This window comes from Equus przewalskii, chromosome 18 (genome assembly GCF_037783145.1).
Source record: "Equus przewalskii isolate Varuska chromosome 18, EquPr2, whole genome shotgun sequence".
NCBI classification, from domain to species: Eukaryota; Metazoa; Chordata; class Mammalia; order Perissodactyla; family Equidae; genus Equus; species Equus przewalskii.
Window position 1 is genome coordinate 50,180,145 of NC_091848.1, and position 20,486 is coordinate 50,200,630.

Here is a 20,486-nt window from a genome sequence, read left to right on the forward strand (position 1 = left end):
CCTGGGAGAAAGGAAGATGTCCCAGAACTCTTCAGTACAAGAGTTACTGATGGAATGTTTTTCAACACATTTTCTATAAAATGTGGGTTCTGAGTCTATGAGAACATACAAAGAGGTAGAAAAGCATAGAGCATATATTAGCATGATAGACTCAGGTGGATCACAAACATGATCTTCAAATATCTGATGACCTTCCTTTTAGAAGAAGAATTAGACCTATTTGTATTGGCTCCAGTGGAATAATTTAGAAGAAAAGTTTCTAAACTGCAAACAAATTTTCCTTTAATCTATCAACCTCCAGAGTTTTGACTCAAAATTGATGTGTTCTCTCTCCATGAAAATATCCAAGCATAAACTAATCTGCCGTTTAGAAGGAAATTCTGAAGGGAATTCAAGGGGCTTTTAGGTGGGTTGGAGAGACCTTTAATGAATGCCTTTCCCAAACCCGAGAGTCTATGGTTCTTAGGTACAAAGTGTTGGTAGAGAATCATGAAATCTGTGTTGTTGGGCCAAGGGGCCGTGTTCTACCTGGGAATTCTTATGACGTTTTCTCTATACTTCTGTTTTGTCTGTAGTCTACATGTAATGCACACGTCTTGTCTTCTCGGTTAGATGCTCTGGAGCCAGAACCCATGTCTGATTCAGTTTTAACCCAAAGTGTCTGCTTAGTGATTTGTTCATAGAAGACACTTAAAAAATATTCACGGAGTAGATAAATGAATATATAAATATGCAAATAGATGTGCACACATAAGAATCCTTGATTTCCTCCCCCCAAACCTGTTTTTCCCTATGTGCATGTACCTTATCTTGGTTAATAGCAGCATCCATTACCCATTTGCTCAAGCCAAAAACCTGGTCATCCTTCCTCTTTCTATTACAACACACATTCTGTCCACCAGCAAGCTGTGACTCAGCTGTGCTTTCACCCTATATCACATTTCAATGACTTCTCACAATCTCCAACACTACCGCTAGTCTAGACCAGGGATCAGCAAACTGTGGCTCCGTGGGTGGAATTCAGCCTGCAGCCTGTTTCTGTAAAGAACGTTTCCTAGAACCTGGTCACATCCATTTTATTTGCATATTGTCAGTGGCTGCTTTCAGGGCTGAGGCGACGGCAGAGGTGCCGCAGAGACTACGTGGTCCACAAAGTCTAACATAGTCACCCTGTGGCCCTTTACAGAGAAAGTTTGCTGTCAGGGGGCATCAGGTTTCTATCACATATCCTTGTTTTGTTTTGTTTTTACAACTTTATAAATGTAAGAACTGTTCTTAGCTCCCTGACTTTCCAATACAAGCTTATAGGCAGGATCTGACTCCTCTTCACCAACCCCTGTTCTAAACAAATGATCCTTTCTAAGCATAAATCAAATCACATCACTTTATGTTAAAAATCTCCAAAGGCCTCCCATTACACTTAAAATAAAATCCAAATGTCTTACCACAGCCTGTAAGGCCTTTGGGATCCAATACTGCTTACCTCTCTGACTTTCTCTCTACCACATGCTCCCTCCAACCAACTTTGCTCTGCCCACACTTGTCTCTGGCAGGACCTCAAACTTGCCCAGTGTGTTCCTGCCCCAGGACCTTTGTACTTCATTTCTCTGTCCAGAATACTTGTACACAGATCTCAGAATTTGCAGTTCTCATTTCAGGTCAGAGGGTTTAACATGACTATCCTACTAAAATAGCTCCCACTCAGCCCCCTAGTCATTCTCTATCTCTTTACTTTGCGTGATTTCTTTAGAGCACTTATGTGAAACTAAGTTATTTAATTTTTGTTTACTTGTCTATTGTCTGTCTAGCCCACTAGAATGCAAGCACCCTGAGGACAGGTGCTTTGTATACGTGGCTTAAGCTACATCGCCAGCTCCAACAGTGCCTGGCATATAGTAGATATTTAATAGGTATTTGTTGATGGACGATTGGCCGGTTATATATAGTCAGTATCCCTTCCCCTTGTCAACTGATTAGGTTCCTGGGAAAGAATTTACAGTGACCCCCCTACTGAAAATACTGCTTCCGGTGTTTTTTTTTCATCTGCTATTCATATGTATCTCCAACAGCCAATGGGCATCTTTTCCATCCTTGAAGAGGAATGTATGTTTCCTCAGGCTACAGATGTGACCTTCAGGACCAAACTTTTTGACAACCATTTTGGAAAATCGGTTCATTTCCAGAAGCCCAAACCTGATAATGAGAAGAAATATGAAGCTCACTTTGAACTTGTCCATTATGCAGGAGTGGTAAGTTACCTCCAGATGCTCAGCCCTGAATTTTCCTGACTCTGTTTCAAATGCACTCAGCCAAAGTCCTTAGATAACACATAAGTAAAGTTTAAAGTAAATGAAGAGATGAATAAAATAAATCTCAGTTCCAAAAAAAGTTAGTGTAGCCTTTTAGCACCAAGGAAATGAAATACCCATACTATAATAGTATTTCATGTTCACAGAGGTCAAAAACCTCAAAATAGACTTTGTCACCCCAACTCAAAGTAAGATGGCTTCAGAAAGTCATGGAGACCATCAAAGTCGTGCTTTTTTTCTTATTTGTCCTCCCTTTTAACTTAACATTGTGTGAACAAGTGATTTCAATTGATCTTTTTATTGAAGATTTTATTTTTTTATTCTCTCATAAAGAAATAGTCACTGTGAAGTAATGGTCTCCAAACTATGGACAACAAAGGTTTCTAATGACCCTCACTGCCTCTCTTCATGTCCCCATGGGATGTGTGTGTGTGTGTGCCCCTTTTTTCTGCTTTTCTGCTTCTAGTCAGTGATTCTGGATGAAACAGAAAGAGAACTGATAAAGGAAAAATAATACTTCAACCTAAAAATGACCTGCCAATAGTACATAGATATCCTTGTAATTCTCTTCTTTGATATCCTCGAATATTAATTATAATGATATTTATAGTAAAATGCAATTATAATTGCTAATGTTTTTGTGAATGCTCACTGTGTGTTGGAGACAGTTGTTATTTCATCTGTTCTTGCCTATGAGGGGTCCTGATGTGAATTGTTTCTGCTGGAAATACCACCTATTTTTTCCTCTGCTCCCCTACCTCCCCGCCCCTCCCCTCCTCTTCCTTTCTTTCCACAATGTAAATGGTGAAGCCTGAGAATCTCTTTGGGTTGCACAATGGACTTCTGGAGCATTATTCAATACTGTTACATCAAATTGATTTGAAGTTAAAGGACCCATACAATTTGCAATTTGTTTTTTAAGGAAGGCACAATTTGCTGTGTTAATTTATGTACTCTCCTTTTTTGTTACCTGACTGCATGCCTTTCCAAAGGTGCCTTATAACATCAGTGGCTGGCTCCAAAAGAACAGAGACCTTCTTAATGAAACAGTGGTGGCTGTATTTCAGAAGTCATCCAACAGACTCCTGGCAAACCTTTTTGAAAATTTTATCAGTGCTGACAGTGGTGAGTCGAGCAAGCTTCCCTAATGTGTCAGCCTCAGGATGGAACTCTAGGCTGCCTCAGTGCTTACAAAAATCCTTGCTTCTTTCCTGCGATACTGGTGTCTGCTCCCTGTGGTCTGACTCATCCCCTCTTATTAGCCTCTCTGTCCTCAGGCTGGTGGTCCTTCAGGAAAGTGGTGCTCTAAGGTAGAGATATTTCAGGGGACCTGCTCTGGCCTGCTTTTATCTTCTACTTGACCCGGCTGCAAAGAGAGAGCAGCCACCCATGCTTTGATAAATGATTTTGGGGAAATAACAAGCCCCTTTATTAGCTCTGTCCCAAATATCTTGGAATTCTCCTTCACAGTGCTTTTGTATTATAGTAACTTGGGGTTATTAAAACTTCATGAGGGCAGGGATTATGTCTGACATGTTCAATTATAGCCTCAAGCATGTAGCAAATGCCTGTTTATCAGGGACTCCACAAATGTTTATTGACCGACTCATAACTAATCTTGTTTAGTAGTTTGTAATTTACAAAGCACTTTTAGGTGCATCATCTTACTCAATCTTTGCCACGACACTTTCAGATACATACAGAGGGAAATATCTCCCTATCTTATAGGAACAAGTACAGAAGAGTTAAGTAGTGTCCCAACTTCACAATCTCCTACATGGCAAAGCCAAACCAAGAAGCAGGACTCTGCTTCCTAGTCTGGTACCTGTTCCTCTCTCACCATCCCAGAAACAAACAAAACAGACAGATGCACAGGCTACATATATTTAGGATGCAATTCAGGCTTCTATACCACACTGCAAAGGATTTGAGGATGCTGAGCCCAAGTTGCTAACATTGGCCTCACCGCTGGACTAATGCTACAGAGGGAAGCTCTCCACGGTTCACAGCAAAAGTCACAGATTGGCAGCCGCTGAGCAGACGTGGCCTACAGACATGATTGTATTTGGTCCACACAGGTTAAAAAAATCAGACAACTTTACATATGCATTTGGATTTCCTTTCTCTTTTGAAAAATGGAAATCATGAAAAAATAGAAAATCTGGCCAGGCTGAGTTCAGATACCCTCAAGGCGTTGGGGCAGAGTGTACTAGCTGTTCTTTAAGTGGGTGTATACTCTGACTTCCTAACATTCTCATCCTCCTATTATCTTACACCCAGCTTCAGGGTAACTCCGGGCCCCTGTAGGTTGATCTGGGACTCCTGATTGATATGGTCAGGGAATGGAGAGAGAATTTAGCACTTTCTGACTTCATCAGCACATGATGACATAATCAGGAGCATGCCTGGGTCCTGTCGGCCTGCCTCAAGAGGAGGTGGAGAAATGGAAGCTGCTGTGTTTGGACCCTGGTAATCTCCAGGCAGTGCATTTGCCTGAGTCTAATAGCTTCTAAAGTACCTTTGAGAAGTCCGCCATGTAGTGGCCACATAACCTTATGGCTCCCAGGTGGGTAATTCTCTGATCATAAGAGATCAGAGAGTGGTTTAGGCAGAGAACTAGGGAGGAAATTGTCTTCTAACTCTTCAGCGTGTGTGCTGCGTTCTTTGGAACTAGAAGAGAATTGTCCAGAATGTCCTTTTTCATAATTCTTTAAGCAGCCCCTGAAAATACTTGCCTCCAAGTTTCTAACTCATCTAAATATTAAATTACCTAAAGAAGAGAGTAATAACCGTGCTCTCTTCTGGGGAATCCAAGAACTTTACACCAGGTTTAATTCATTTGGAAAATTAATGGAAGGTAATAGTGTTCCCTTTTCGTGGGTAGAGAAACTGAAATACAAAGAGGTCAAGTGATTCAGTCAGAGGGCCCAGGGCGTGTCAATAGGACAGTAGTGATTAGCTATATGACGTCTGCCTCCGCACAGTTGCTACTCAGGTGCAGAGAATATTTTGCTAGTTTTCTGTGTTGATAGCCTCCCTACTCTCTCCAGATTGCCCATGGATTTTGTTGTTGTTGTAGATCTTTGTGAGTTAGCACTACACAAATGTTTGTAAAACAATTTGGCTTAGCGTAGAATCTTTTGCTTCAAGAAAATGGAAATACATTGTTTTTTTATAAATTATAAAAGCAATGCATGAGTGTTCCAAAAACACAGACAATTTAGAAAAACTGAGAAACATAAAAATTACCTATAATTTCACATAGAGAGATAACAACTGCTAATGTTTGGTGTATACTCTTCCCATAATTTTTTGTGTATATAGTCACCTACAATACAAACACACTTAAAAAATATACTCAGGATAATAATTCATAAACTGTTTTGTAACCTTCTTTTCCTCTTAAAATAAATCCTAGAAATCTTTCCATGCTGGTTGAATGGATCTGCATCATCATTTTAAAAGTTTGCAGTGTTTTGTTGTATGCATACTCTTTTGTAAGTTAACTAACCAATCTCCTATTGATGGACAGTTGTTGATAATTTTATGTTGTGCTTAACTTTTTGTAATGACTTGACAATGCTGCAGTGAGTATCTTTGCACCATTGCCTGATTGTTTCCTTAAGGAAAAGCACTAGAAATAGACTTTTTGTGTTGAGACATAAATATTTTTCAAGCTTTTGGTAGATATTGCCATGTTGCTTCTGGAACTTTGACGAATTTATGCTTTCATCAGCAGGCTATGGTAATGTGACAAAAAAGAGCTTTTTAAATGTCTTTTTCTTCTTTTTTTAGCTCTACAGTTTGGGGAAAAGAAGCGCAAGAAAGGAGCTTCATTCCAAATGGTTGCATCTCTGCATAAAGTAATTTTTAATTGCATCTATTCGTATAGTAACTGTTTCACAATCTGCATGTATTATTACTTATTTGAAATTTCACATCTTCCAATACAGATAAAGTATCTGAAGGTAGCCAAGTTGGAAAAGTTGAAGTCTATCTTGATATCAATAGGCTTCAGTGGACACTATTGGTACCCCACCTAGGTCCTCTTTATCAGCCCTGCACTCCTCTTCCAGTTGATGAGAATATTGGCTCCTAACAAATCACAGTTGCCAGAATTGCCCTTGGCCAAATGGGGAGCTAAGCTGTCTCCCTCTTTTCCCCTCCAGCCTCTGGCCACTCTGTTGCCTCAAGGGGGGATCAACTGTGGTACAATTGGTGCCTTTGTGCTCAGAGCTCCTGCAAGGATCAGACTAAGCTGAGTCCATACCATTGCTTTTTTCTTCCTCTGTCCTACCCTGCTTCCCTCCTGCTCCAAATAAATCTCCTGAACCAGAATCCCATCTCAGATTCTGCTTCCAGAGAATCTGACCTAAGGTAAAGATTTCCCACGCAGAAAACTGGAGAAACAATTTCTTTCTTCAAACCATTTTATTGCCCAATCATGAGTTATTACTATCAAATTACAAACAGATAGATATGATTCACGATCAAACTATGCCTGTTCGATAAATATTACTGTGCCATAGGAAAGAAATAATGTATGTTTGGTAAGCAGGGAAGAATGTTGAATTCATTATTTTATGTTGGTATGCATCTCGGCTTTAGGATTAAGTTAAACTTGAAGACATTTGTGAGGTGGATTGGTGTTTTTAGTGATTTGCAAAGTGATTTTGCGTTTATTATGGTCTCTATTTTAGGAAAACCTAAATAAATTGATGACTGATCTGAAATCAACAGCCCCTCATTTTGTGAGATGCATAAATCCCAATGTGAACAAAATGCCAGGTAAGAACTAGACTTCTTTATAATCCACACTAGAAAATACATTTGATTTAAGCTATGTTGAATGTCTTTTTAAGAAACATTTACTGGTCCCTCTTATGTAAGTGTAGATTTTCAGATAGAAAAGTGGAAGTAAATTAAAAGTGAGATCTTCAGAACTTCCTCAAGATTGCGTTTGAATTGAGATTCAAAGAGACATATAGAAGGATTTCACGAAAAAGCTCAATTGGGTAACATTAGAATGCTTGATATTACCATTTAAATTCCTCCTTGAATTTCACACTAAAATGTGGATGAGCTTCCATGCCATTGTCTACAAGGGCAGAGTATAATAAAAAGGGATTGAATAATCAATTGAAGGATTAAGGTAGATATTTCAGCATAAAGGAAATTATTTGGTCCAAATGACCTAAATTGACCATAAAGAGAGTTTTTAAATCCATTTCTTTTCATTGAGAACTCCGTCTAGTCTTCCTTCTCAGTACTGTCATCTTCCCTCTCCCTGCTGGTACCCATCTCTTTAGTTATGTACTTCTGGGCAATGGATGCTTCTTTTTTTTTTTTTAATTTTTTTATTGAGGTCATATTGGCTGATAACATTGTATAAATTTCAGGTGTACATTATTATGTTTTAGTTTCTGTATAGACTGCATTGTGTTCACCAATAGCCTAGTTTTTATCCGTCACCATACATTTGTGCCCCTTTATCTCTTTCACCCTCCTCCCACCCCCTCCTGCTCTGATAACCACTAATCTGTTCTTATCTATGTTTATCTCCCACAAATGAGTGAAATCATATGGTATTTGTCTTCTGCTGACTTATTTCGCTTAGCATAATACCTCAATGTCCATCCACATTGTTGCAAATGGGGCAGTTTTGTCTTTTTTTATTCCATTGTATATATATACCACATCTTTATCCATTCATCCATTGATGGGCACTTGGGTTGCTTCCATGTCTTGGCTATTGTGAATAATGCTGCAGTGAATATAGGGGTGCATAAGTCTCTGAATTGTTCACGTTATGTTCTTTAGATAAGTACCCAGTTCTGGGATAGCTGGATCATATGGTATTCCTATTTTTAATTTTTTGGGAAATCTCCATACTATTTTCCATAGTGGCTGCACCAGTTTGTATTCCCACTAGCAGTGTATGAGGGTTCCCTTTTCTTCTCATCCTCTCCAACACTTGTTGTTTCTTGTCTTATTAATTATAGCCGTTCTGATGGGTATGAGGTGATATCTCATGGTAGTTCTGATTTGCATTTCCCTAATAATTAGTGATGTTTTACGTCTTTTCATGTGCCTGTTGGCCATCTGTATATCTTCTTTGGAAAAAAATGTCTGTTCATATCCTCGGGCAGTGGATACTTTGTAATGAGTAGATGGTGGTAGGGGGATGATAGGATAGGTGGGTGGTGGTGCGTTATTTTTTTTTTTATGTTTTTAATTGCCAAAACAAAGTTTTTACAGAGATTGCTTTCCTTACATTATGGGTTTGAAGATTCTCAGCCATCTCTTTGGAATTATAGGCTTCTATGGAGCTTGGTTGGAGGCTGTCAGCCTCAAAAGAGTGTAGATGACAAGCACTTATGTCTTCAGAGCACTAATCACCCTTGGAATATGTAGCCAGATGTTGCTGATTCTGATTTCTGAGGTTCTGTAGTATCTTGCATTTTTATTAACCTCCTGTAATTAAGACCCCAATCTTGACAGTCTGTGACCTATTTTGGGAAAGCGTGATGCTCAACAATGATGCTGCGGTTTGAGTTTCTGCAATGCAAACACTTCATGTTCATTCACGCTGTATGTTTTTGCCTCATTGTTTTTTATCAGCTGGGTTTCTGGATGCATCTAGGGACACTGCTTCCATCCAGCAAGGAATCTAATTAGCTGCCTCTATTTTGGAGAAATTTTGTTAACTATTAGAGTTGCCTCCCATCGAGTCAGCTCTGATTTCAGCAGGTTTTTCTTTTTTTTAAGTCACAAGACAAAGTTGTAAGAAAAGCTTCATGATCTAATCAGAACAGGTCTTCATATGTACTTACAGGGAATGAGTGTGCCTGATAGGACTCTGCTTCTGTCCCTTCTTACAAATCATCTGTTTCTGTGGATGGAAGGGATTGGAGTATAGGACTATGGGTATATGGCTTAGAGTTTATTCTGTGACCATGGGTGTAGGTGGAGAATCATTCCTATTTTTCTCATAACAGTACAGTAGGCCCTTGGGAGGAGGAGTGCTGCTTGGCTTCTTGTAGAAGAGTTGCCGAGAGCCAGATCCAGTGGCTCCTTGGATGGTGTCTCAGAGGCTTCTATCAGAGATTGCAGATGCACTGTAGTGGGTCTTCTTTTGATGAAGAAGGAGGTGACAGGAGGATGCTTAAACTATAGAAAAAAACGTAGGCACTCTCAAGATGATAAAGGAGAATGTAGACCAGGACGTGGCCAGGTCCTTCCTAAGGCAAAATAGTGAGCAGAGTTTGGTGGTTGTGCTCATCCTGCCCTTTCTTAGTGTCCCTCCTTGTTATGACCCTTTCTCCTCCTACTTGAGACGGCAGGTCCCTTTTTTGTTATCATCACACTCTCTAGCTGCTTTTTGGCCGGCAAATGGATGGGACCAGCCGTTTACATTCTAGCAAAAATGTAGTCTTTGCCATCTTCCAGGAATATTTGCTCATGAAATCTTATCTAACTGTGTACTAAAGGATATGTTCCATGTGAAAGGAATTTCAGGTAAATCCTATTAGGAGATTCCTACTTAATAGGATGGGGACTATGAATGCCATCAGGCTAGGAGTGAATGAACCCCTATTCCCTATCATGTGGAGAACACCAAATTCAAATGCTTTCTTTTTAACCCAAGATCCAACAGTTAGGACAAATCTAGGGTAATAATTTTTTAGACACAGACTCAACATGACCCTCTTTCTTCAGGTATGATGGACCCTTACTTGGTTCTACAGCAGCTGCGCTGTAATGGCATCTTGGAGGGCATTAGGATCTGTCGTGAAGGTTTTCCAAGCCAACTGCTCTATGCAGATTTTAAACAAAGGTAAACACACATCCCAGGATCCAAGAAGCCTGAGGCAGTCCATTCTGGTTTCCTCTCTTTCTGTGGGTTTAGGCATGCATTGTTTGTTTGGTTGATGTCCTCTAGACCACAGATCGATGTGTTTTGGTAGTGGTGAGATATATGATGACAGAGTTCCATTATTATTTCCCTTTAAATCCAACATCCACGTAGCTGTAATATCCTTAAATCTCTATTAATGGATAATAGACCCACATATAGAAGAAATATATACAGAAGAAAGATGTGGAGGGTGAATTGAATCTCTGAAATGTTGTACATAGTTAATCATAGCTGCCATCCAAGCCGGCTGTTGCTTTACTAGCAAGCCTGTGAAAGGAAGGAAGCCAGCAGGGTGTGTGGCAAGAGGCAGGAGAGGCATCTGTGCTTTCTATTTCCCGAATTCTCAAATCATAAGGTACAGGTCATCAAGCAAATTTGAGCAAAATATGGTAGAGTAGAAAGAGTACCTGTCTTAGAATTAAGAATCTTATTTCTAGTTCTCCACCAACTCACTATTAGGGTAAAGGAATATTGGGAAAGTCATTCAGTGTCTCTGCTTTTCATACTTGAGCCCTCCTCTTTTCCTCTCTTTCCACTCCCAGTCTCTCCCTCCCTTCCTAATTGAGCAGAGAGAATCAAGCGAGGTTGTCTCTAAAGCACTATGAAAAGTACAAACTTTTACACCAATGTGAGGGGTTGTTGCTTGTATCCTCATTAGTATTGCCAAGAGTTTTCTAACAATTCAACATATCGGTAGGAGAGGTGAAAATCTGTGTCTCTTTTCACCTTACTTGTCCAGATTCCTATTATTTATTTGAATCATATGCCTCTCTGACCACAGAATTTATTCTTTACCTATTTTAAATTAGGTACTGCATTCTAAACCCAAAGGCTTTTCCAAAAAGCAAGTTTGTGAGCAACAGAAAAGCAACTGAAGAATTTCTTAGCTCCTTGCAGATAGACCATACCCAGTACTGCTTTGGAATCACAAAGGTAACTAGAAAACTGCAAAGAATGCATTTGGAGAGGAGTGGGAGGAAAGAGTGTTTATCTTAAAATACCTGTGGAAGTGCAATTATAAGGCATTCTATGGCTCTTGTGACCACAAATAATGCAAATAGAGCTCAGTTGAAAGTGGAAACTTCAGTGCTATTTGAGAGAGAAAATTCAATGCCTCTTAAGCCTCAGTCTTGACTACCTTTACATTTTTATAATTATTCACCAAAGCAAGTTTGTGCCAAGATATAAAATAATAAATCAACCTTAGTGTGCTAGAAAATGTGTATCCATATCAGAGGCAGAAAAAAGGGAATTAACTTGCTGGAGTCAGCTGCCTGCCTGAACGTGACCTCAGTCATCCGCAAGTAATCTTTAGAGAATTAATTCTAGAAGGCTATCTGAGTAATTAAAAACTTTAAGGTCTACCCTACTATCCAAAAACTTAATGCAAAGCTATCTTCCTTAAATGTGATTTGCTCAATTCTGCTTCCTCTTCGATGATCTTTGTATGATCCACATACTTTGGGAAACTTCTCACTAATTCGTTTGGTTTTATCTGACAGTCAACATCAGTTGTTCCCAATGACTTCCATACAAGAACCCAATTATCGGCAGGAGGACTGGAGGGCCTAAGGTGAAGAGCTCCCAGAAACAGAACTCCATAGGCCGTGATTATAAGTTGTTACTTGACTCTCTCATTTTGAGTACCTGAGAGTCTGTTTCTGCTGTTGATTGCTCCTGCTGGTTTTTACTACTGATGCCTTACTTCCTTGTGTTTAGTTATTTTTACTGCGTACTACTTATGTAGGCCAGGACTTGCATGATGGGAGTGAGCCTCCTAAGGCACAAAATGTAAGGAGGTGCTCACTCTTAGACTTATGCAGTGCTGACTTAACCCTGAAAGTGAGAAATTTGTGCCTGAGACACCTCACTCACCTCGCCTTGGCCATTACTAATGAATCTTGAAAAAATATTTATGTGAATTCTTTAACGCCTCGGATAAAAGTGCCTTTCTCTAGAGCAACCGTCAGCAAACTATGGCCTAAGGGCCATCTTTATGGTCTATTTTTTATATGGCCCACTAGCTAAAACTGGTTTTATATTTTTAAGGGTTTGTTTAAAAAAGGGGAAAAAAAAAGAAGAACATTCTACCAAGACTGTACGTAACCCACAAAACCTAAAAATATTTACTACCTGGTCCCGTATAGAAAAAGTTTGTGGACCCCTGTCTGGCACTTTGGAGCACTGCCTGCCTGGACCTATCTTAAAACTTAAACCGAGTTCCCTAGGCAACCTAGACATTATTCATAGATAAGGGGGAGAATAGTCTAAGTTCTTAAGGAACCAATGTAGCCACAGGATTCAATAAAATATTTTGCAAACTTTAGATTTATAAAACCAAGCTTTCTAGCATGTACATTTTACATATTAAGTAAAACTTAAAAAGAAATAAAACTATCAGTGAATACATCAGTTGGTCATAGGGTCATTCAACAGACATTTACAGAATACCCATTCTGAGAACTAAAATCTGACATTTTTTTTAGGTGTTTTTAAAAGCTGGCTCTCTGGACCAACTAGAAGCAATGAAAGATGAAAGACTATCTAAAGTCTTCACATTGTTCCAAGCCAGAGTACGGGGCAAACTGATGCGAATCAAATTGCAGAGAATTCTGGAAGAGAGGTACGATGTTACTTCCCTGCACCCCCACTGCTGAGCACTGGTGGCCTCCATCAACGTGACCCATCTCATTGTCATAACAAGTCGGGTAAAGAGCTACTGCCTCTGCTTAGGCTGGGACTTAAGTTTTTTAAAATCATGAAACACCAAGAAGAGCACAAAGGGCTTTTATTGCCCTATCCAGCCAAATATGAGCATAATTCAGATATTTTTTGCATTGCCTCCAGCCTTCCCTTCGGAAGGATCCTTTAGAGTCTGAGAAGTCTGGATCTCTGAGGGTGAGGTGGCTCATGGTTCTTAACAGAAGCAGATCTGGAAGGGTTTGCGTGCATCCCACGGCCGACTTCGTGGGCAAGTTTGCTGTGAGAAATGCTTTGTAAATGCTGCGCAAAGTGAGGTGTTCTCACCACTTTACAACCTCCCCGGGTCAGAAACTCTGGCTCCTGGTGACGTGTAACTGTAACTCTCTTACCTCATTTCAGGTGGGTTCACTAGGGACATTTTTTTGCCACATTTGCACACTTAGGTGTAGGTTTTGTCTGCTCTTTAATAGAATCATGGAAAGCAAACTAGAGAAATTTCCAAACCCAGGGATTGTGAACAGGGGCTTCTGCAGCTGTATTTACTTTTTCTGTAGCATAGTTTACTTTTTGGAGAGAGGTCCATGGGTCTTGGTATAACTTGCTTAATTGACAATCTGCTAATTCCTCCTGTTTCACCAAAAAAAGAGAGAACATTACAAGGTGATGTCAAAGATATTAGAGAGACATCTCCTAAGAGTCTTCTCTGACCCTCCAGTGTGTTATGGGAGTTTATGGGAATTTGGGATCAGGGGATGTGGCTTCTAGGACCAGTCACATAAACTTGAATGTCTCTTAATTTCTTTTTCTTTTTCTTTTCTTGCTGAGGAAGATTCTCCCTGAGCGACCATCTGCTGCCAATCTTCCTCTTTTGTATGTGAGCTGCTACCACAGCATGGCCAGTGATAGGCGAGTGGTGTAGGTCCGTGCCCAGGAACTGAACCTGGGTCACTGAAGCAGAGCGTGCTGAACTTAACCACTAGGCTGCTGGCACTGGCCCTCTTAATTTCTTCATAGCTCACTTCCTTCATCTCTAATGTGAGGTCTTTACTATCCATTCTTTCTATATCATAGGACGTTTTTAAAAAACTTATTATGAAATATTTCAAACAAAAAATATTATAATACGCAGTCATGGAGCTATGATCAAACTATAGCAATTCTTAACATTTTTTTCTGTAATTGCTCACAACTTAAAAAAAAATTGACAGATAAATTTGAGGCCCCTTGTATATTTCTCCTTTGATCCTAGTTCTATACGTAGCTCCCCAAATCCTGAATTTGTGTTTATCTTTCCATGTTTCCTTTATCTTTCATATATAAAACATATAAAGGTATGTTTTCCTACCTTTAACATCTTTTTCTGTGGTTGCTCACAACATTTTTTTAAAAATAAGCTAACAAACACAGTTGAAGCCACTGACATATTTCTCCCTTGATCTAAGTCCTATGGAGATATGAAGCTATGCAGATATCCTTAAAAGGTGACATAATTTTGCATGTTTTTAGTCTTCACATAAACAACATTCTATATGTCTTATCCTAAAATTTATTCTTTACATTCAGTACTATTTTTGAAATTTATTCGGGTTGCTTAATCTAATGCTAGATTATTGAATTTAACTGCTGTGCAGTATTCCATTGTATGAATATACCACGATTTATTTATCCGTTTTCCAGCTCCAGGAAATGTAAGTCATTTACAATGTTTTGCTATTGCAAATAGTTCCACAGTGACACTTCTGTAAATGTCTTCCCCTGCACATATGCAAGAGTTTGTTGAGAGCAGTGTTACTCAAGATGCTGGCCCATGCTCTGAGAGTGTGCGGACAGTAGCTGGCGGAGGCACACACTTTGAGTGGCACCACTCCAGGGGATGAATTATTAGATTTTAGGCTATACCCAACTTCAGCTTTATGAGATATTGCCAAAATGCTTTCCAATTGACTCTTCACCAGAAGTCGATGAAAGTCCCTTGCTCTATATTCTCACCAACTTGTGATATTTCAGACCTCAAAAACTTTTGTCATATTTCTGACTTTGGGAAAAGCTGTCAGTCCTCTTTTAAGATGATATTTTCTGTAATTTTTTTATTGGCGTGATTTGTTGTGTGGAGGGCATTCCTTGCATATGATTTTGTCAATCAGGAAAATGGTTAAATCCTTTTGCTGCATCTATTGAAGTAATCACATGGTTTTTCTCCCTTCATCTATAAATGTGTTGAATTATATTAATAGATTTTTAAAAATTGTGAAACCCACTTTGTTCATGAAATATTATCTTTTTCATACATTGTTGGACTTGGTTGTAGGATTATCATGAGGATTTTTGCATCAATGTTCATGAGTAAGATTGGCTTGTGATTTTCTTTTCCCCTGCTGTGTTATCTGGTTTGGGATCAAGGTTACCTTAACCTCATAAAAGAATTGAGGAATGTTTCCTCCTTTCAGAAAAATGAAACAACTTACTGCGATTATCTAGTCCTTGAATTTTTGGTAAAAATTTGCCTGTAAAATCACCTAGATCTGGTGTTTCTTTTGGAATAGATTTTATAATTTTTTTTTTTTTGAGCGAGATTAGCCCTGAGCTAACATACACTGCCAATCCTCCTCTTTTTTTTTTCTTTTCCCCTGAGGAAGACTGACCCTGAGCTAACATCCATGCCCATTTTCCTCTACTTTATATGTAGGATGCCTGCCACAGCATGGCTTGCTAAGCAGTGTGTAGGTCTGCACCTGGGATCTGAACAACCAATCCCCAGGGCCACAGAAGCAGAGTGCATGAAATAACTGCTATGCCACTGGGCCACCCTAGATTTTATGATTTTGATTCAATTTATTTAATAATAGTAGGCCTACTGAGATTCTTTTCTTCTTTAGTCAGTTTCAATGTTTCTTCCAAAAAATTTTTTACATTTCTTTTAAATTTTCTAATTTGCTAAATTGTGATTTTTAATCTCTACCGTATCTACAATTATGTTTCTAAAGTATAATCCTAGATTATTATATTCCTATAGTATTAGTAGTCCTGGTATTGTTTAATAGTGCCTTCTCTCCTTTTTCTTGATCATCCTTGCCAGATGTTACTCCTTTAATAAACCGCCTTTTTTGTTTTATTTATTGTTTATTTTCCAATTCATTATTTGCTTATTTTTATTTTTTCCTCCTTTCCACTTGCTTTGGGTTTATTCTTTTCTTAATTCACAACTTTTTTCATTGTGTCTAATGAGTTGCTTAATTCTTCCACCAAGTACTTGACTTCAGTGACTATACTTTTCAGTTTTAAACATTTTGTTTTGTCCTCTTTCAAATCTGTTTGCCTTCGTATCCTAGTGGCTCATTTCTTTCTTGTTTCTTTGATTCTTTCCTCTATGCCTCATAAATTTTGAACAATTATTTTATGATCTTCACCAGATTGTTCAATTATCTGAAATTCCTGGGAGTTTAATCAAACTTTTATTGTAGGTGCTCACTCCCACTGATGGTTGATTTTTTTTTTTTTTTTTTGAGGAAGATTAGCCCTGAGCTAATATCTGCTGTCAATCTTCCTCTTTTTGCTGAGGAAGATTGGCCCTGAGCTAACATCCATGCCCATCTTCCTCTATTTTATGTGTGGGATGCCTGCCACAGCATGGCTTGACAAGCAGTGCGTAGGTCTACGCCCAGGATCTGAATCTGTGAACCCCAGACCGCCGAAGCAGAGCATATAAACTTAACTGCTATACCACCAGGCCAGCCCCCTGTTGATTTTTTTCTATATGTGTTTTGTAATTTTGAATTGCAAACTCATCTCCAGAGGGGCTTTATCTGTGAGAATCTCTTGATTTTAGGGTGTTTTCTTCAGTGCACTTTTTCATCTTCCTCCCCCAGGGGTCAAAAGGGCATTTATTACCAATATAAAAAAATTATCATGCTAATTTCTTGCATATTTCTACACTAATCAGGCAGTATACTTTAAACCTTGAACACTCAGTGGTTCTGGTCCATGGTAAAAGAAAAAATATAATTCCTGGAGTAGGATATTTTTCTTCACTCTGAGCCCAGACCAAATCAGATGCACTTCTCTTTGACTTCTCTCTGGGCCAGTCGGTGAATTTTTTAATCCTCTTCGCTAAGGGTGAAATTCTTTGAAAGTCTCAGCCTGTCTTTATCCATGTGGATATAAAAATACCAGCTCCTACAATACCAAGATTGGATTCCTTCTTCCAGGCAGACGGCCAGGCTGCATAGGCATTCACTTACCGCTCAGAGCTCCCTCTTTGTTTCCTACTCTCTTTCAGGTTCAGCTCTCATTTAAAGGATTTTTATGGTGGGAGCATTTTCAGGGCATCTAGTCCACAGCATTGCTAGCCCCAGGACTCACTCCTAGGATTTGTGCCAGAATCAAATGAGAGCCAGGATGTAGAAATGCTTTGAAGACTAACGAGAATTTATAATGCCTCCTAAAAAGATGTGCTTATTAAGGATCTTAATTTGGGAAGTAACTCTCTTATAGCCTGGGTTAGCTTGCTTTCCTTTTTTCTCTGTTGATCTAGGGACGCACTTCTTTTGATCCAGTGGAACGTCAGAGCTTTCATGGCTGTGAAGAACTGGCCCTGGACGAGGCTCTTCTTCAAGATCAAGCCTCTTGTTAAATCTGTGGGAACAGGAGCAGAGATGGCTGGACTGAAGGAAGAGTGCGTGCAACTGCAAAAAGCCTTGGAGAAATCGGAATGTCAGAGGGCGGACCTGAAGGCGCAGCAAGTGTCCCTCAGCCGGGAAAAGAATGACCTGCTTCTTCAGCTGCAGGCTGTGAGTGGCCACACCATTTTTTCTTCAAATCGAGTTTTTAATTACATTCCCTTATTTTGCAGGCAGTATTGACTTGAAAAAAATAAAGACACGTGCTTTTCAAATGCTATAGCGTTTCATCAGACACAGACAGTGGAAACACTTGGAGACACCCTGTTTCATAGTGAAGTGATTTCATTGGCAGAATGTCTTTGAAAAAGGAAGAATTATTAGATGAGTTTTAACTACATAAAAGCACCACAATCTATCCTAGGAGCCTGGAAACTCTGAGTTTTAATTTGAATTCTGTATGCAGCCCATGACTCATTAGTGGATCAAAAGACAAGGTTTAGGTTCTGAGAAAAGCTTTCGTAGATCTTCAGGATTGTTGCAGTTTGCCCCTGGCTGGTTTTCCCGGTTTTGGTCTCCCTACTTCCCCTTTACCAGTCCCCATCAACATTCTAATCAGTCGAGTTATTACAACAGCAGTTCTCAACCTTGGCTGTGCATCAAATTCATTTGTAAAGCATTAAAAAATCAAAAGAAAGATGTCTAGACCCCATTCTCAGCTATTTTGATTAAGCAGATCCTGTGTGGGTCAAAGAATCTGTATGGGTGATTCTGATCTCCAGTCAGGATTGAGAACCATTGTCTTAAACAAATATCATGTTGCTTCCCTGATGAACAAGCTTCAGACCCTGCAGTGTGGACATTACAGACCCCAAAGCTTTGGGCCTGGCGTTCGAGCCCCCATCTCCCATCTGATGCCCATGTGCCATTACTCACTGCCCATCACGGTCCCCCTCCACAGCCACTGGGACAACTGGTACCCCTAAACGTCCCAAAGGCAGGGACGAGACTGTATCCACTTTTATTATATTCTCCATCCCACTTAGCACAGTACTAAGTTAAAAAATATGGGGTTCCAATACAATTCTATAAATAAAACAGTCTTTCCTGCTTTTTAAACTTATTGAAAGAGAAAATTTATGAATTTTAGACTAACCCTAGTTCTTTTACTTTGGGGCTGTGCTAACCATCAATGTTCCAATAGGCCATAGTTTACATAAGAATTTGCACCCTGACCCACATTTCTGATACATATTTAACAGACCAGTGATTCTAGAACTTTAGTTTACTATCTATCAGCCTCACCTGGGATACTTGTTAGAAATACAAATACCTGGGCCCTGTTCCAAACCTCCTTTAAGAGCCATACTGTAAAAATCACAGTTCGTAATGTCGTATTTGGTCTGGCTTAAGGGAGAAGCACTTTTGGTTGAGACCTGGCCTCCCAATTTTCGTTATTCTTCCTATAGACAGACAGAGTGGCCAGCACTACCTGGGCCGATGTGGGAGATAGAAATGGACCCAACTTGTGCAGGGAGTGGCAGGTAAGAGCCTGGGATCCATGATAAAAGATCAGTGTGGGGAGCATGGGAAACATGCGAGTTCCAGGGCAAACCCAGGAAGGCAGAGATGAGTTCAAATTGTAACTGTGATTTAAAAAGTTGACAGAGCTCTCACATATTTTATCATCATTTATTTTTAAGGGACACAGCTAAACACAGTAGGGATCAAGGAAACAAGGTTTCGTTTAAAATCATTCGCTTTCTCAAAATATCAGCAGAGCTGAGTGAACTCTTTCCAATTAACACTGTGAGTAGGTGACAGAATAACTGCCATTGGGAAAAAGACGTTCCTACTGGTCAACCGCTACACTGTTGCTCAACTGGCCCCACAGCCTGCCGTCATGTTTAACGAAGGGATCAATGACGGTCGATTGGACTGTCCTCTTCGTTCGGTGGTGGTGACAGGTCCTGCACATGTGCTGAATGGAAAAGAGCAACAACTGTTCTGCTTGTCAACCTGGGTGAACCAAGATCAAGCGTTCCCATTATTACCCAAACACTGGAAGCTTCTCTTATTAGCATCGACCTTTCCGGCTTTGACCTTTTGGTTTGTTCTTTGTTAATTTAGCCCTTCTCTTTGGGTCCTCGGTGATGATAGAGATTTACTCTTCTGTACCTCCCCCACATGTGGCTCTCTGAGCCCCATTCATTGGGCAGGCAGACGTTCTCTTGCCAGGACCTAGCCAGAAACCAATAGCCTGGATTTTTGCCTTTTTCTGCTCTTGATCTAAGTAGCTGAGCCAGCTTAAGCCAGGCAAATAAATAGTTAATGAGTTTCCCAAACTGGCGTATTGCAGAGGGTGGATGAGGTCTGGAGATGGAAGATGGGGATGTGTGTGAAGTTATGTAGCAACGAGACCTACGGTAATTAAGAACTTGCTCACAAAGAGGTTTTCTTTAGGTTTAAAGGACACAAATTAGAGAGGTTCAAAGTTATAAAAGGTGCTTTTGTAGCAAAAGGCAATCGGCCCCTTCATTTTTGACTTGACCCATACCACAGGAACAATGGGTCACTCAGTGAGAGGTGGAGGTCGTACGTTCGAAAGGATAAAAGGAAAGAGTATTTTATGCTCCATGTGTATAACTTGTGGAATTTACTGCTGGTAGAATCATTGAGGAAAAGATTTTGGTTGGAAATAATAGTGAAATCTAGTTAGTGACTTGCAAGTAGCCTCATAAATTCTAAATTCAGCCTATGAATAAAAAATTTACAGCTCAGCTCTTTATTGGAAGATACCGCTATATATTAAACACATGCATCAGGGCACTTATAATAATGTTATAAATATTCTATTGTCTGAGGGAACGCTGCTTTCTTAAAAGACCATATTCTGAGTAGGTACCAACCTCAAACTATCTGTCCACGCAGATGCTTCCA

At 39.7% G+C, this 20,486-nt stretch overlaps 1 protein-coding gene across 1 annotated transcript in view; it reads left to right on the forward strand.

Annotated features, from left to right (window-relative positions):
- MYH15 (myosin heavy chain 15) overlaps nt 1-20,486 on the forward strand; it is a 132,163-nt gene that overhangs the window by 48,693 nt on the left and 62,984 nt on the right. The window contains exons 15-22 of the mRNA XM_070582795.1: nt 2,070-2,249; nt 3,302-3,434; nt 6,105-6,172; nt 7,010-7,097; nt 10,029-10,146; nt 11,037-11,160; nt 12,714-12,850; nt 17,462-17,717. Of these exons, the coding sequence (XP_070438896.1) occupies nt 2,070-2,249; nt 3,302-3,434; nt 6,105-6,172; nt 7,010-7,097; nt 10,029-10,146; nt 11,037-11,160; nt 12,714-12,850; nt 17,462-17,717 (1,104 nt within the window). The remainder of the gene's footprint in view (nt 1-2,069; nt 2,250-3,301; nt 3,435-6,104; nt 6,173-7,009; nt 7,098-10,028; nt 10,147-11,036; nt 11,161-12,713; nt 12,851-17,461; nt 17,718-20,486) is intronic.